The 15,934-nt window shown below is 39.5% G+C and overlaps 1 protein-coding gene across 5 annotated transcripts in view; it reads right to left on the bottom strand.

Moving 5' to 3' along the window:
* The window catches only part of DLGAP1 (DLG associated protein 1), a 324,532-nt gene that overhangs the window by 167,217 nt on the left and 141,381 nt on the right, over positions 1-15,934 (bottom strand). For all 5 annotated transcript variants that reach the window (XM_077778153.1, XM_077778154.1, XM_077778156.1 and 2 more), the window contains exon 4: positions 14,520-14,760. In XM_077778153.1, coding sequence (XP_077634279.1) covers positions 14,520-14,760 — 241 coding nt within the window. The remainder of the gene's footprint in view (positions 1-14,519; positions 14,761-15,934) is intronic.

The raw sequence follows: 15,934 nt of genomic DNA, 5'->3' as shown, positions 1-15,934 counted from the left end.
TCTTCCTGATAGTTTTAGCATATAAAAATGCAACCCAGTGTGTATACTGGTTTTTTTACACTGCAACTTTACTGAATTCATTTATTCATATTTTGGTGGAGTTTTCCATATGTAAAATCATATTGTGTGCAAACAATGACAGTTTTACTTCTTTCTTTCCAATATGGATACCTTTTTCCCCCCTGCCTAATTGTTTGGGCTAGGACTTCCAATACTATATTGAATAAAAGTGGTAAGAGTGGGCACCCTTGTTTGTGTTTAATCATAAGGGAAAGTTTCAGTTTTTCTGCATTGATGTTAGCTATAGGCTTGTCATATATGGCCTTTATTATCTTTATTATGTGTAGGTATATTCCTTCTATATCCCTTTTGTTGCAGGTTTTTTAAATCATAAATAGATGTTGAACTTTGTCAAATGCTTTTTCTGCATTTATTGAGATGATATCACTTTTTATCCTTCATTTTGTTATTGTGGTATATTATGATGACTGACTTATGGATGTTGAACCATCTTTACATCCCTGGAATAAATCCCATTTGATCATATTGTTGAATCTGGTTTGCTAAGATTTTGTTGAGCATTTTTGCATTAGCATTTATCAGGGATATTGGTCAATACTGTTCTTTTTTGTGGTACCCTTATCTGGTTTTGGCATCAAGGTAATGCTACCCTCATAGAATCAGTTTGGAAGGGGGCTTTCTTCTTTAGTTTTTTAGAAGAGTTGGAGAAGGGTAGGTGCTAAGTCTCCTTTCAGTGTTTGGTAAAATTCACCAGTGAGGCTGTTGAGTCTTGGACTTTAGTTTGTTGGGAGTTTTTTGATTATGGATTCAACATCCTGGTTAGTAATTGCTCTATCAGATTTTCTATCTTTACATGATTCAGTCTTGGAACACTGTCAGTCTCTAGGAATTTATTTATTTTAGGTTGTCTGGTTTGGTTTATAATTGTTCACAGTCGTCTCTTACAGTCCATTGTATTTCTTTCGTATTAGTTATAACTTCTCTCTTTCTGATTTTGTTTATTTGAGCCCTCTTCTATTCTTGGTGGGTTTAGTGTAAGCTTCTTAATTAAAAGAAAGATCTTTTCAAAGAACCAGCTCTTAGTTTCATAGATTTTTTTCTATTTTCTTTTTAGTCTCTATTTAATTTATTCCTACTCTGATTTTTATTATTTACCTCCTTCTACTAAATTTTGGGCTTTATTTGTTTTTCTAGTTCTGTTTAGATGTATGTAAATTTAGATTGTTTATTTAAGATTTTTCTTGTTTCTTGAGGTAAGGCTATATCACTATGAATTTGCCTCCTAAAATGCTTTTGCTGTATAACATAGATTTTGGAACATTGTATTTCCATTTTCATTTGTTTTAAGGCATTTTAAAATTTCTTTTGTGATTTGTTTGACCCATTTTTTGTTCAGTAGTATATTGCTTAATATTCACATATTTTTCATTTTTCTGTATTTTCTTATAATTTTTTAGTTTTATACTGTTGTAGTTGGCAAAGATGCTTGATATGATTGCAATATTCTCACATTTCTTGAGACTTGTTCTGTGGCCTAATGTATGATCTACCCTGAAAAAATGTTCCATGTGCTTTTGATAAGAATGTATATTCTGCTTTTGGATGGAATGTTCTTTAAAAACATTTTTTAATGTTTATTTATTTTTGAGAGTGAGAGAGAGAAAGAACGAGTGGGAAAGGGGCAGAGAGATAGGGAGACACAGAATCCAAAGAGTGGGCTCCAGGCTCCAAGCTGTCAGCACAGAGCCCAATGCAGGGCTTGAACCCACAGACCTCTAGATCATGACCTGACTGAGCCACCCAGGTGCCCTGCAGAATGTTCTGCATCTATCTATTAAGTCTCTCTGGTCTCATGTGTTTTTTGAGGTCAATGTTTTATTAGTTTTCTGTCTGGATGATCTATCCATTGATATGAGACATCCATTGATATGATATTAAAGTCCCCTCCTATCATTCATTGTGCTGTTGTCTATTTCTCCATTTGGTCTGTGAGTCTTTGCTTTATGTATTTAAGTAATCCTATAATGGGTTCATTCACATTTACAAATGTTATGTCTTCTTGCTGGATTGATCCCTTTATTATTATGTAATGCTCATTTTTGTCTTTTATTATAGTCTTTGTTTTAAAGTCTACTTTTTAAATATCAGTATAGCTACCTCTGTTTTTTTTTTTGTTTGTTTTCAATTTGCATGAAATATCTTTTTCTATCCCTTCAGTTTCAGTCTGTGTGTGTCCTTTTAATTGAACTCAGTCACTTGTAGGCAGCATATAAATGGTCTCATTTTTTAATTCATTCCACCACTCTGTCTTCTAATAGGAGCATTTAGTCTGTTTACAGATACATTTATATCTGTTACATAGATATATATTTGTTGCTATTTTAATAGTTTGTTTTTGTCTGTTTTGTTGTTCTCTGTTCCTTTCTTCTCTTGGTTTACTCCCTTGTGGTTTGATGACTTTCTATAATGTTATGCTTAGATTCCTTTCTCATTATCTTTTGTGTATTTACTATGGATTTTTTGCTTTGTGGTTACCATGAAGCTCATATATAATAGCCTATATATAAAATAATTTTAAGTTGATGGCAGGTTTACCCCTCCCATGTTTTATATTTTTGCTGTCACATTTTACTTCTTTTTTTTTGTATCTCTCAACTAATTATTGTAGCTATAGTTTTACTATTTGTCTTTTAACCTTTGCACTAGCTCATAAGTGATTTATCAGCTGCCTTTGCTATATATTTACTTATATCAGTGAGATTTTTATTTTCCTAATCTTTTTCTTATTAGTGTCTCCTTTCAGCATAAAGAAATCCTTTTAAAATTTATCATTAACTCTTAGTTTTTGTTTGTCTGGAAAACTCTTTCTTCTTCAGTTCTGAATTTAGCCTTCCTTAGTAGAGTATTCTTGGCTGGAAGTATTTTCCTCTCAGCACTTTGAATATGTTATGCCACCTTCTTCTGGCCTGCAAAGTTTCTGCTGAGAAATCTGATAGTCTTGTGGGGGTTTCCTTGTACGTTCAAATTATTTTTCTCTTGCCACTCTTAAGATCATCTCATCATTCTTAACTTTGATAATTATAACGTGTCTTGGTGTGGGTCTCTTTGGATTAATCTTGTTAGAACTCTTTGGACTTCCTAGATCTGGACATCCATTTCCTTTCTTAGATGAAGGAAAATTTCAGCCATTATTTCTTCAAATAAGTTTTCTACCCCTTTCTCTTTTCTCCTTCTAGGAATGCTATAATGCAAATATTCTACCTGATGTTGTCCTATAGGTCTCTTAAACTATCTTGATCTTTTGACGTTTTTCTTTGTTTTTGCTATTTTGTTTGGGTGAGATCCACTGCCCTGTCTTTTAGCTCACTGTTTTTGTCTTCTATTTTATCTGGTCTGTTGTTGAGCCCCTCTAGTGTGTTTTTTAGTTTGGTTATTGTGTTCTTCAGTTCTATGACTTGTTTAGTACTTGTATTTTCTATCTCTTTGTTGTGTTTACTCATTCTTTCCCCGAGTTTTGTGAGCATCTTTATGAACATTACTCTGAACTCTTTATCAGGTAATATTAACTATCTCCATTATTTTTTTCCATTTTTAATTATCTCCATTAATAATTTTTTCTTGTTATTTCCTTTGGAACACATTCCTCTCTTCATTTTGCTTGAATCTCTGTGTTTGTTTCTGTGTATTATGTGAAATAGGTATCTCTCTCAGTCTTACAGGAGTAGCCTTCTATCAGAGATAAACCCTATCATTTAACCTTGCTCTAGCTCTTGGCTGTCTCCAGAACCTTTGTGATTAAAAAAAAAAACTTTTTAAAAATGTTTATTTATTTTTGAGAGAGAGTGAGCGGGGGGGTGGGGCAGAGAACTAGGAAGACACAGAATCTGAAGCAGGCTCCAGGTTCCTGAGCTGTCAGCACAGATCCTGATGTGGGGCTCAAACCCAAGAACCATGGGATCATGACCTGAGCTGAAGTTGGACACTTAACTGACTGAGCCACCCAGGTGCCCTAGACCTTTGTGATTTCTAGGCAGCCTTTTTTCTTGGTAGGTCCCAGTTGTTGAGGGTGTGCCAAGATCTGTGAATGTTTCAGAAGGAGGGATCTCAGTCAGCATTTAGTTTCAGGCTGATTGGGGGTAGACCATCAGGAAGCAGGTTTTAAGGTAGGCAAATATACATCGTCCTGTGGGACATCAATCATAGACTCTGCTGTGATCTAGAACTTGTGATCTAGAGGTGTCCTGTTAGTAACAGTTGAAAATTCTGGGCTCAAACTAAATGTATGAGCTTTCTGGGAGATACTAGTGAGCTGTAGCAAGGCCTAGTGAGAGCTCAAAGATGGTATCCCTCAGCCTACATTCCTCGAGTACTTCCATAGTTTCTAGATGTGTGGTAAATCTGAAGTCTGCCTGTCAGGCTGAAGCTGTAGGTGAAATATATCTTTTTCATAGGAAGACCAATGGTGTGTTTCAGTCTATTATTGGTGCAGTGCCCTGGGGTTAGTAGCCTGCCTAGAACTGTCTCCAATTGTTTCATACCTACAGGGCCCCAAAATGCAATCCCCCTTGGACACCAGAGCCAGATGCTGAAGGGGTGTCCCCTGTGTGGAGTGCATGTACTGACCAACTGTGATGGGCTGTGATGGAGTGGTGCACAGGGGCAGGCTCTCCACTGGCTGGCTTAGATTTGGCCATGGTGGAGTGGCATGTGGGGTGGGGCACATCCATCAGGGCTAATAGGCTAAAGGGAGTGGGAGAAAATGGTTGCTGCTGGTGCCCATACTTACAGGGTAGAGGGAGAATACAAAAAATGGTGCCCACCAGCATCTGTCCATGGAGAGTCCCAACAGACTCTTGTTTTTCTAGCAGGTGCTTTAAGGTGGTTTAAATTTCCTTCATTTATTGTGTAGGTGCTTCATGAACTGCCGCTTCTGTGCTGGATCCAAGGGTGAAGGAGTGTGCATGCGAACCTTTTTGGAGTGGAGTTTCCATTCCCTACAGCCTAATGGCTTTNTCCTAAAAAAAAAAAAAAAAAAAAAATGTAAAAAAAAAACAAAAACCCTGACCTTTGGGGTCTCATCTCTCCAGTGCAGGTCCCAAGGGTTGGGATGCCTGATGTGGGGCACAAACCCCTTGCTCCTCAGGAAGAAGTTTGGTATTTGTGAGATCCTTTCCAACTACAGTGCTGCACCAGGTGTGGGGTTTGGGGCTGGATTACAGCTCTGCCTCTCCTACTGGTCTCGATGTAGCCCTGTTATTCTTTGTTGTGGAGGAGATTGTTCAGGTAGTTTTCAAGTCTTTTCCAAAAGAGATTTGTCCCTGTGTAGCTGTACATTTGTTGTGTCTGTGGGAGGAGATGAGTTGGGATCTTCCTATGCTGCCATCTTGAACCTTCTCTCCTACTTTTTTACATCTTTAACTTTAAACAGACATTTCACATCTAGTCAAACCAACATGAAAAACCATGTCAATAATATGTGAATAAAGAGCTTAAAAACCATTTTTTAATGTTTATTTTTGAGAAAGAAAGAGACAGAAACAGAGAGTGAGTGGGGGAGAGGCAGAGAGAGACAGAGACACAGAATCTGAAGCAGCTCCAGGCTCTGAGCTGTCAGCACAAAGCCTGATGTGGGCATTGAATTTAAGAGCTGTGAGATCATGACCTGAACTGAGGTTGGATGCTTAACTGATAGAGCCACCCAGATACCCCAAAACGGCTTTTATTGTTTTTAAAAGAGAGATTCTTAAAAGAAATTTAAAGAAAACACAGGTTTCAAACATGGCAGGAGCTAAATGAATATTTGTGGGAAGAAGGAATGAAAGAAAAGTGCTCCTAGACCACAGACAGATTTGAATTAAATTATTTCAGGACATAGTATACTAAGCATTCATTGATAAGTAGAGTGGATTTTTTTTTTCTAAGAGAGAGGACACAAGTCAGTGAGGTGCAGAGAAAGAGGGGGAGAGAGAGAGAGAGAGAGAGATGGAGAGAGAGATGGAGAGAGAGAGAGAGAATGAGAGAGAGGGAGAGAGAGAGAGAGAAGCAGAGCTCACCCGAAGTGGGGCTCATGTTTTATCCGAAGCAGGGCTTGTGCTTATCAAATGAGAGACTCAAGCTCACCTGGTATGAGCCGTGAGATCATAACCCAAGCTAAAGTCATATGCTTAATGACTGAGCCACCCAGGTGCCCTGATGAGTAAAGAGAATTTAAGAATCTACTCTGTAGGGGTGCCTTGGTGGCTCCATCGGTCAAGCGTTGACTTTGGTGCAGGTCATGATCTCACGGTTGGTGAGTTCAAGCCCCACGTTGGGCTCTGTGCTGACAGCTCCCAGCCAGAAGCCTGCTTCAGGTTCTGTGTCTTCCTCTCTCTCTGTCCCTCCCCCACTCATGTTCCATCTCTCTCTCAAAAATAAATAAAAACATTAAAAAAAAGAATCTGCTCTGTAGCTTACTAGCAGTAGGGCTCAAGATGTGTAAACTCGGTAAGTTTTAAATATTTTTTTTGTATAATGAGGATGATAATATCTTACATAGATGTCTTAGAACATTCATTAAGATTCCATGAGATAGGCTATGCAGCTGGTTCAAAATGATTGTCAAACAGTAAGTGCTAACTGTTAGCCATTATTGTTGTTAATAAAGTAAGCCAGATTGAGGGATTTAAAATCAAAGGCAGGATAGAGGTATTTTNAGCTGGCAGTCAGCACAGAGCCCGACGCCGGGCTCAAACCCATGAACCGCGAGATCATGACCTGGGCGAAAGTCGGACACTTAACCGACCAAGCCACCCGGGCGCCCCCTTCACAATCATTCTTATTGATTTATTCCTTCCTTATTGATTTGAACCTCACATTAACCCTAAAGGCCAGAAGACCTTGCAGCCCCTTCACTATGGGCCATGTGATGATCTCTGATGTGGACAAAGGTGGACTTTAGGACTGTGTACAGAGCACAGCACCTTGCAGCTGGGCCCTCTGTTCCTGAGAGGTGATTTATATACAGCAGAACAACTGAAGGAGATGAAAGCATAAGGAGTCTTCAGATGTTATGTCTTTCTCTATGTCTACTAAGACTTTTGTGTCTTATGACTTCATAATATTTCTACTAGAATACAGTGGAATGCCAACCCAAGTGCCCTATGGAAGAAAGGAAAAGTTCGAGCCATAATTCTTCCAAAAGTTACCCTGTCAGCTTTCTCAGATAGAAAAACCAGACAAGTTATCTCACAAGAGGCATAAGGCTATACCACAAACCAATCTTTCTTTCTTTCTTTCTCTTTCTTTCTTTCTTTCTTTCTTTCTTTCTTTCTTTCTTTCTTTCTTTCTTTCTTATTCTTTCATTCTTTCGTTTTCATTCTTTTCTTTCCCTCTCTCTCTCTCTCTCTCTGTCTCTTTATTTCACCTCAGATGGTGTTAAGTGGATGGTCTACAGTTTTACTTAGATGGTTAGAGAAATTCAAGGAAGGGAACCACATTAGCAGAGGAACAGGGAACCAGTCCAGGCAATATCTGAATATTTATTACTAGATCTTATCTTGAATAGAAAAGAATCCCTCTTTGTTCAAAACACTTCTGGCTGCTGTCCGTCTCCTTGGACTTCTGAACTTTTCCTTCCTTGCTTTATAAAAACTGATTAATTAAATTAGTGCCTCATAGAAAGAAATTTCTTTCTTTAAACTCTAAGGATGTTCCCAAAGTGGTCATTAATGCCGCCAAGAGAAGCAGCACTATAATTTCATTTCGCACATGAAGAAAATGAGTTCAGATGAACTTTATAATCATGCAATAAATAAGTTCAAGAGCTGGGACTCAAATAAGCAAGAGCTGTGTGGAGAACCCCAGGCAGTTTTATTCTGACTTTGTCTCCAGACAGAAGCCCACCTTAGTTTTCCTACCTTAAAATGGGTTCAGTGCATTAGATCAGGGGTGATAACCTTTTTCAGTAAAGACTCAGACAGTAAATATTTCTGGCTTTCCAGGTTTTACAGTTTCTGCAACAGCTACTCAACTCTGCTTGCTGTCAAAGACTGAAAGTAGGGGCACATGGGTGGCTCACTCAACTGAGTGTCTGACTCTTGATTTTGGCTTGGGTCGTGATCTCAGTTTTGTGAGTTTGAGCCCCGTGTTGGGCTCTGTGCTGACAGCATGGAGCCTGCTTGAGATTCTCCCTCTCTCTCTGCCCCTCCCCTGATCAAACTCTCTCTATCTCTCTCAAGAGAAATAAATAATCTAAAAAAATTCTGAAGAGTGAAAGCAGCTACAGACAGTATGTAAACAAATGAGTGTGGCTTTGTGCCAACCAAACTTTATTTATAAAAATGGGCAGAGGGTTGGATTTGGCCCATAGATTGTAGTTTACAGACCCCTGGACTAGACTATGTGAAGTTTCTTCTGCTAATATGTTATGATTAAACTTGTTTTAATAGCAATGCTATTTCTCTAGGAAAGTAACCAATCATCAAACATGCTGTTAGTGAGGTATGTAAGTATTTTTTCTGCTATCTATTATTAATAGTAGCCAAGATAACAGAAATAACCTAAGTGTCCATCAATGGATGAATGAATAAAGAAGATGTGGCTTATGTATATACTAGAATATTATTCTAGCCACAAGAAAGAAGGAAATCCTGCCATTTGTGACAACATGGATGGACGTTAAGGGTATTATGCTAAGTGAAATAAGTGTCATAAAAATTTAAAAAAATCAAGTCACATAAAGATAGATACTATATGATATCAATTCTATGTGGAATCTAAAAAAGCTGAACTAGTAGAAACTATAATATAGTGGTTACAGGGGTTAGGGGGTGGGGGAATTGAGATGTTGGTCAACGGTACAGACTTGCAGTTAGAAGATGAATAGGTTGTGGAGATCTGATGCAAGGCACTGTGATTATAGTCAACAATACTGTATTGTATACTTCAAAGTTTCTGAGAGACTAGATCTTAAATGTGGTTATCACAAAAGAGAAATGCTAATTAGGTGACTTGATGGAGGTTGCTATGGTGGTAATCATACTGTAATATATAAATGTATCACATCAGCACATAGGGTGCCTGGGTGGCTCAGTCACCCTGAGCATCTGACTTCAGCTCAGGTCATGATCTCATAGTTTGTGAGTTCAAGCCCCACTTTGGGGCTCTGAGCTGACAGCTTAGAGCCTGGAGCCTGCTTCAGATTCTGTGTCTTCCTCTCTCTCTGCCCCTCTCCTCCCTCAAAAATAAACAAACATTAAAAAAAATCAGCACAGAGTACACCTTAAACTTACCTAATGTAATATGTCAATTATGCTGCAATAAAAGCCAGTATTTTTTTGCATCTTCTCTCCCCTTCCTCCATTACTGAATGCCTACTATGTATATTGCAAATGTAAATTATTGCCTTAATGTTATTCTGCTTAAGATCTTGTGTATTAAGGATTTTTGTTGTTATTGGGGTGGGTGGGAAGCAGAGTGTATGAGATTGAAGTGTAGGGTACACAAAGGTAGCTTCAATATCCTGGATAGGATGGCTGATTGGGGATGAAGACTCAAGCCAGTGGGAGAACTCTGGGAACATTAGCCCCAACCTCAGGTTATCAAAGGGTACCTGCTTTTGCTAAATGAGCAAACTGAAATAGATGGGTCAGGTCTGACAGCAGTGAGAGACTGTGAAGTAGGGTTATGGAAGAGTGAGTCTTAATTTAAGGGAAAATACCTCTTTCAAAAAAGAGTGTAAATATTGCTGTTAATGTGGCTCCAAGCCATAGCCAGGAGGGCACACAGTGCCGACTCCCTGACTGGAGGACACTGGCTGCTGGTCTGGTGGCAATGCTTTATCCTTGGTTTTCACTGCCCTTTCTGGGGGCTCCTAGAAGGGAAGGAGCTCTGTTCAATTCCATCAACTTTTAAGGCTTCCCCTGATAAGAAAAGAATAGAGCACATATGCCAAACTTCAAGAGGCACAGTGTGGCAAATGAACCTACTTATCCTTTATAAAAATTATATTATTGTGGGACGCCTGGTTGCTTAGTCGGTTCAATGTCCGATTCTTGATTTCAGCTCAGGTCATGATCTCATGGTTTGTGAGTTCAAGCCGTGTGTTGGGCTCTGTGTTGACAGTGCAGAGCCTGCTTAGGATTCTCTCTCCCTCGTTCTCTGCCCCTCTCCCACTTGTTCTCTTTCTCTCTCAAAAGTAAATAAACATTTAAGAAATCTTATTATGCTACATAAGCCTTCTTTGAAAAACTTGTAATTTCAAAGTGAATGCTTTTCTTAAAAAATCAGAGAATCCTATATCGTGATAGTTTGCCTATTTCTGTCAGAGTCTTATTTTAATCAAGTACTGTATTGGCTTTTAGTCATAAAAAGCAGTGCTTATTTAGAAATTTCCCTGTGTCCCTACTACCTGATCCTCTCACCCGCTCCTTGCTGGGTAACCACTGCAAACAGTTTATTTTTTGTCCTTTTGGACCAAGTGTGTGTCTGTATCTGTATGACTGTATCTATTGATTGATTATTATATAATGTTTTTGTTTATTCAGCAGATACAAGTCTGTCTGCCTGCCTTAGCTACAATGTGATAATACTTTTGATAGATCTTAGATGCTCAGTGCAGGATGTAAAAAGAAAAATTATTCTTAAACACATACAATTATATTGGTATATTCAAGAGGCAAATTTAATCCAATACTCTAAAGTGGAGTGTGGGTATATTTCCAGCCCCAAGTTCTACCTTTACCTAAAATATTCAGGCAACTGATGTAAGGGTGCTTGTTTCCCCACAGTCCTGAGGTTAATTGTTCCATTGTTAGGTTGTACTTTCCTACAGTAGCTCTAATCCTAGTCTAATAGTACTAGCTACAGTAGTTTATATAAAAACTTGTTGAACTTATTAGATGGAGAGATATCTGAGTGCTTGAAGCAGATTACAGTCTGAGGGAATATAGGATGCTATCATAGTTACCCAAGCCAAAAAGTTAATAAACCAAGAGAAGCATAATTGTTGTAACACTCTAACTCAGTTCCTAATTTTCCCTGATTTGCTGGGACGAGTCACCATTCTAGCTCATATCACTAGGGGATCCTTGGGGCCACTTAGAGCTGAGCCCGTGTTCATAACACTCCCACATGGTAGCAGACACTTTTGTCGATTTTTGTTTATGATTTCATCTTGCTAATATGAAGAATGGACAAGGCTTGAAGAGAAAAGCTGAGTATATTTCATTGAAAACTTGAACAATTAGAACGGGCTGACACAGAAATCAAAGACTCTGCATGTACTTTGCTGAAGTTATAGCTAATAACTGCAGTTGCCAAAACAGAAGAACTTTTCCCAGGGAAAAGGAAGTTTAGGAAAAATAGAATCTGTTGTCAGTATCCAAGAATAATGAGCAAAGGAAGAGAAACCAGGGGAGAAATCTATGTCACGTCCTACAGAACAGGGATGTAAATCTGACCTGGGTACATGGGGGAAATGATTAAAATTAGAGCCAAGTAATTTCCCGATTTCTACAAATGAGCACCTCTTTTGAAAATTAGTAGGTCCTGTGAGAAAGTTGATTTTCTGTGTTTTCTACAGGAAATTATATTTGAATTTTTTTAATGTTTTATTTATTTCTAGGAGAGAGAGAGAGACAGCGTGAGCAGGGGAGGGTCAGAGAGAGAGGGAGTCACAGACTGAAACAGGCTCCAGGCTCTGAGCTGGCAGTCAGCACAGAGCCCGACGCGGGGCCCGAACCCACGAACCGCGAGATCATGACCTAAGCGAAAGTCGGACGCTTAACCGACTAAGCCACCCAGGCGCCCATACAGGAAATTATATTTGATCCAACGTAAGAAGAAAACCAGCAGAAGAAAATTAATATGATAGTACAGCGATCATGTAAGAGAAAAGGAAAAGTCTGTGTGTGTGTGTGTGTGTGAGAGAGAGAGAGAGAGAGAGAATAGCATGGGAGTAATGGCAGGAGTAGAATGGCACAGAGCCTTATTATATCATAAAATAATAACTTTAAAAGAACAAATCTATAGCATAGAGAAACTGAAAAGTGATATTAGAATTCTTAAGGTTGCCATCTTAAAATATCTGATGGGCTTACTTAGAATTTACTACAATGGTTTAGTCCTTGTTAATTTTTCCATGACTGTAAAGATGATCTATCATAATATTTAGTTTGATAAAAGGTGAAGTCACCAGCTGCCCTGTGCAAAACTCTGGTATTTTATGCTTTATCACTCCCGGGGACAGGTCACATCTTCCTGCCCTTAACCCATGCAGCTGCAGCCACGCATGGAGCCTTCCCCCCCACGGAGAGCTGCGGGGGTGGGGGGTGGGGTAGGTGGAGCGCAGCACTTCTGATGAGACACATGAGAAGGAGCGATGCAATCACCTCTATGGTATTTTTATTTACTTCTCTCTGTTTTTGAGTGTTCTCCTCCATAGGACCTCCAGTCAAAGACCTTCTGATCAATTTATATTCTATAAGGAACAATGCAAGACACCCTCCCAGATTCTACTCATCTCCTCTGATGGGCTTGTCGCATTTACTACAAATCACTTTGTCACAAACACTACAAATATTTTCTAGTATAAGTATGCCCCATGCAATGTTTGAGATAGACTTGCACTGCAAAAATTATTTACTATCTGAAATTCAGATTTAACTGGCACCCTGGATTTTATCTGGCAACTCAACTGTTTGAACTCCAGGAGCCTCCCGAGTATCTGGGAAAGGTCTCAGAAAAGTCCAGAGCACGGCACAAGAACTGACTGACGTGAGAGGTGGAAGTAAGTTGTTTCTTAAATAAGAAAAGCACAAATCCTCTGAGAGGCGAGCAGAAAAAAAAAAAAAAAGCCATTCTGGAGTCTTTTGCCACTTTATCCGCAACACTGTTCCTCGAGGGGGAAGGAGTCAGCCAGTGGCCATTCTCTTTCCCCTAGTACTTCAGGGCAAGGATGTGCAGATTGTGTATTTGACGAGTTGACTTCAGCACAGAACAGCTGGCAGGCGGTGAGACTGTTATAGTGAGCAGTGGACCGGACACGGAGAAAGGGCTGGGTGGGGGTGGCGAAAACGGGGAAACAATAAGACATAGCGATACACTAGAGGCACAGGGCAGATCTTCAAATTACACTTACTGCATGAACGTAAACACACACAGAAATATGCCCATGGATGATCGACATTTTTTTTTTTTCATTTTATAAGTCAACCTTATTTGTTAACCCCCTCTGTGGCTGTTCTTGTAGAATTTCCTGGTGAGCGAGAATGCACACCCACTATCTGGTCGGAGATAGCCAGCCAATGCCAGAGTTGCTGGGCTCCCTGCAGAGTCTTAGCGCGAGGGCACCGTCTAGAAGCATCTCTTTCCCTGATCCTGACTACTGTTTCGCCTCTAATGGCTTCTTACAAATTGTTACCTCAACTCCACATCTCTGCTTAGTAGGACTTTTAACTCAGATTTGAGGACCTGTTAGTTCTCAAGCCTGCAAAAGTTCTAGGCTGAATGGTAATTCCTGCCATGTGATGCACCTAGAACTAAAATTGAATACTAAAATATTCTAGCACAGGCTTTTCCTTCTAATTTATTCATTACTATTTACCATGACTCTAGGTTCTATAAACTGCTCTGTATTGGAGTTACATTGAATTCAATCACACAGTTAAGCCTAGTTAAAATGGAGGGGATTTTCTTCTTGGACCCAAATGGGATAAATATATATATTAAAAAAATCAATGCACACTGTCATATATAACTCATGGTTATATTCTTATGCAGGTCTCAGTGTCATGGAAACCCATTAAGCTCTTCTCTGCCTCTCTACCTAAAATCTGATAAAAATACCATTTAACTGCAGAAACTTAACTGCACTTTAGAGGGAAAAGAAGATGCTGTATACATATGACAGCAGGTTTTAAAATAATGATACCTGTTATGGTGAAAGAAAATTTGTAAGATGTTCAATTAGTATTACTGAATCACCTGTTTCTTCCCTTTTTTCTTACACTGATGTTTCAGGTCTTTGGGGATAGTCATTTTGTAGATATCTTGGAATTAAAAAAAAAAAGGCATTCTAACCGTGATGCTTAGCAGTCAGGGTATCTGATTTGCTTAAGGGTCACCCCTAAAAGTCAGGGCCTGGCTGTGGCCAGTAGGAGCTGGTGGGATGACTTCGCTGGCTGCTAGGATGCTGTCTGGGGATTTTAGAAAGACCCCCTCCTCTGCTTCACTGCTGTCCCTTCTACACCTGTAGTTGAAGTTTCTCTGTTGGTGCCAGAGATGGAGACAGAGAAGAGCTGTGGATGTGGCCAAAAGCCTGGGGACAGGGGCAGGCAGGGAGGCAAAACAATTCTTTGTAAGGCATGGGTGGTGTTTTGTTACTGGTGACTGTGTGATAACAGCAGGACACCACGTGCAGTCTTTTGGGACAGTCTTTCTGTAGTCCTGGGCCCAGAGACCAGGCTTGTGGTGGTGTGGTGTCACGGGGCACCCGGGGGACAGGTGCTCTGCTCACTCACCGGTGCTGCTCTGAATGGTCCTCACGGTGGTGGTGGTGCGTGGGGGGGAGGAGGACCTCAGGGACACGCACTCGTCGTCCTGGGAGCAGCCCTTCTCAATGGCCCGCACGTAGCTGTGGCTCCGCATGCGGAAGCAGCCGGGCATCGGCAGGTCCAGGGCTTCCACCGCCTGCGACTCCAGCTCGCTGAACACAGATTCGCACACGGACTCGAACTGCCCGTTCACTTCCATCTCGCTCACCTGCGGGCAGAGACAGAGTACCATGACTCCTCCGACCTGGCGGAGAAGCAGCCTCTCCTTCAAGCGTCTTCCCCGAGAAAGCCCCATCCGATTGCATTCAACGCCAATGCAGTTCATTCCCTCTGTGTTACAATCCATAATTGAACTGCATTTTGTTTAGAAGCCCAAACAGTCCATTAAATTCTAAAAGAAAAGAGCTTTGTTTTCAGAATGGAAGTGTGGGGCTGGGAAGTCTTATTCTAGTGCATGCCCAGGTGTTAATTCTTATTTATAAAGGCAAACCTACAGAACAATTTTATCAGTCCAGGGTGAGAGTTTGGGTATTTCAGTGGAATAGATTTTAGTATAAACATTTTAGAAACTAGTATCTTTATTATCATACTTTTGCAAGTGACTGGCTTGTCAAATGATTTCAGTGTCAAATGCAGCTTAATTTAGTGCAAATTATGAAAACAGGCCCTATATTTTCTGGCAAGATACTCTCATTCTGCACAAAAATAGACCAAACCCAGATATGTCAAAATCTTGAAAAGCACTATGGAGATTTTCAATCTACACACTATCTGAAGAAGGTCTCATTCTTCTTTATAAAAAGCTGATATGGCCCACAAATTATTTATAAATGTGTTTTAAAATCTTCCAAATGAAGTTCTCCTTTTTAAACGAGATCAGTTTTTATTTACTTATATTCCTCTGCACATAACTTATATTGGGTTTGAGCACCATCTAAAAAAGAAAAAAATAAACCAGACCAGGTACCTCAGTTAATTTCTCTCACTTTGAGGCTGATTTGATAGAGACATGGAAGCATTCTTCAAATTTCTGCCACCCTCTAGAACTTCATGTCTAATTTCCCTAATATTAAATTAATGAGTAATTAAGAATTTATTAAGCAATTAAACTACAAGTAAGCTTAAAACAACTACTGAAAAGGATTGTAATTTCTGACTTCCTTTATTTTCTGTTATCTGAGGATATACTCTGATAATGGCAAATTTCTTTAAACTTCATGTAGAAGTGACCAGTTACCTTAAGGCATACCAAGTGGAAAAAGACATGCATTTCTTAACGATTCTTTACAGCTTATCTTTACAGCTTAAAATAGTACTTTTATGTACTTTATTTAATTTGATATAAAATCCATGCATGTTTTCAAGGCTAATAATTATGTATG

The sequence above is a fragment of the Crocuta crocuta genome, unplaced genomic scaffold (assembly GCF_008692635.1).
Source record: "Crocuta crocuta isolate KB4526 unplaced genomic scaffold, BGI_CrCroc_1.0 scaffold26, whole genome shotgun sequence".
NCBI lineage: Eukaryota > Metazoa > Chordata > Mammalia > Carnivora > Hyaenidae > Crocuta > Crocuta crocuta.
Note: the sequence above shows the minus strand (reverse complement) of the source record. Positions and strands in the feature narration are given on the sequence as shown.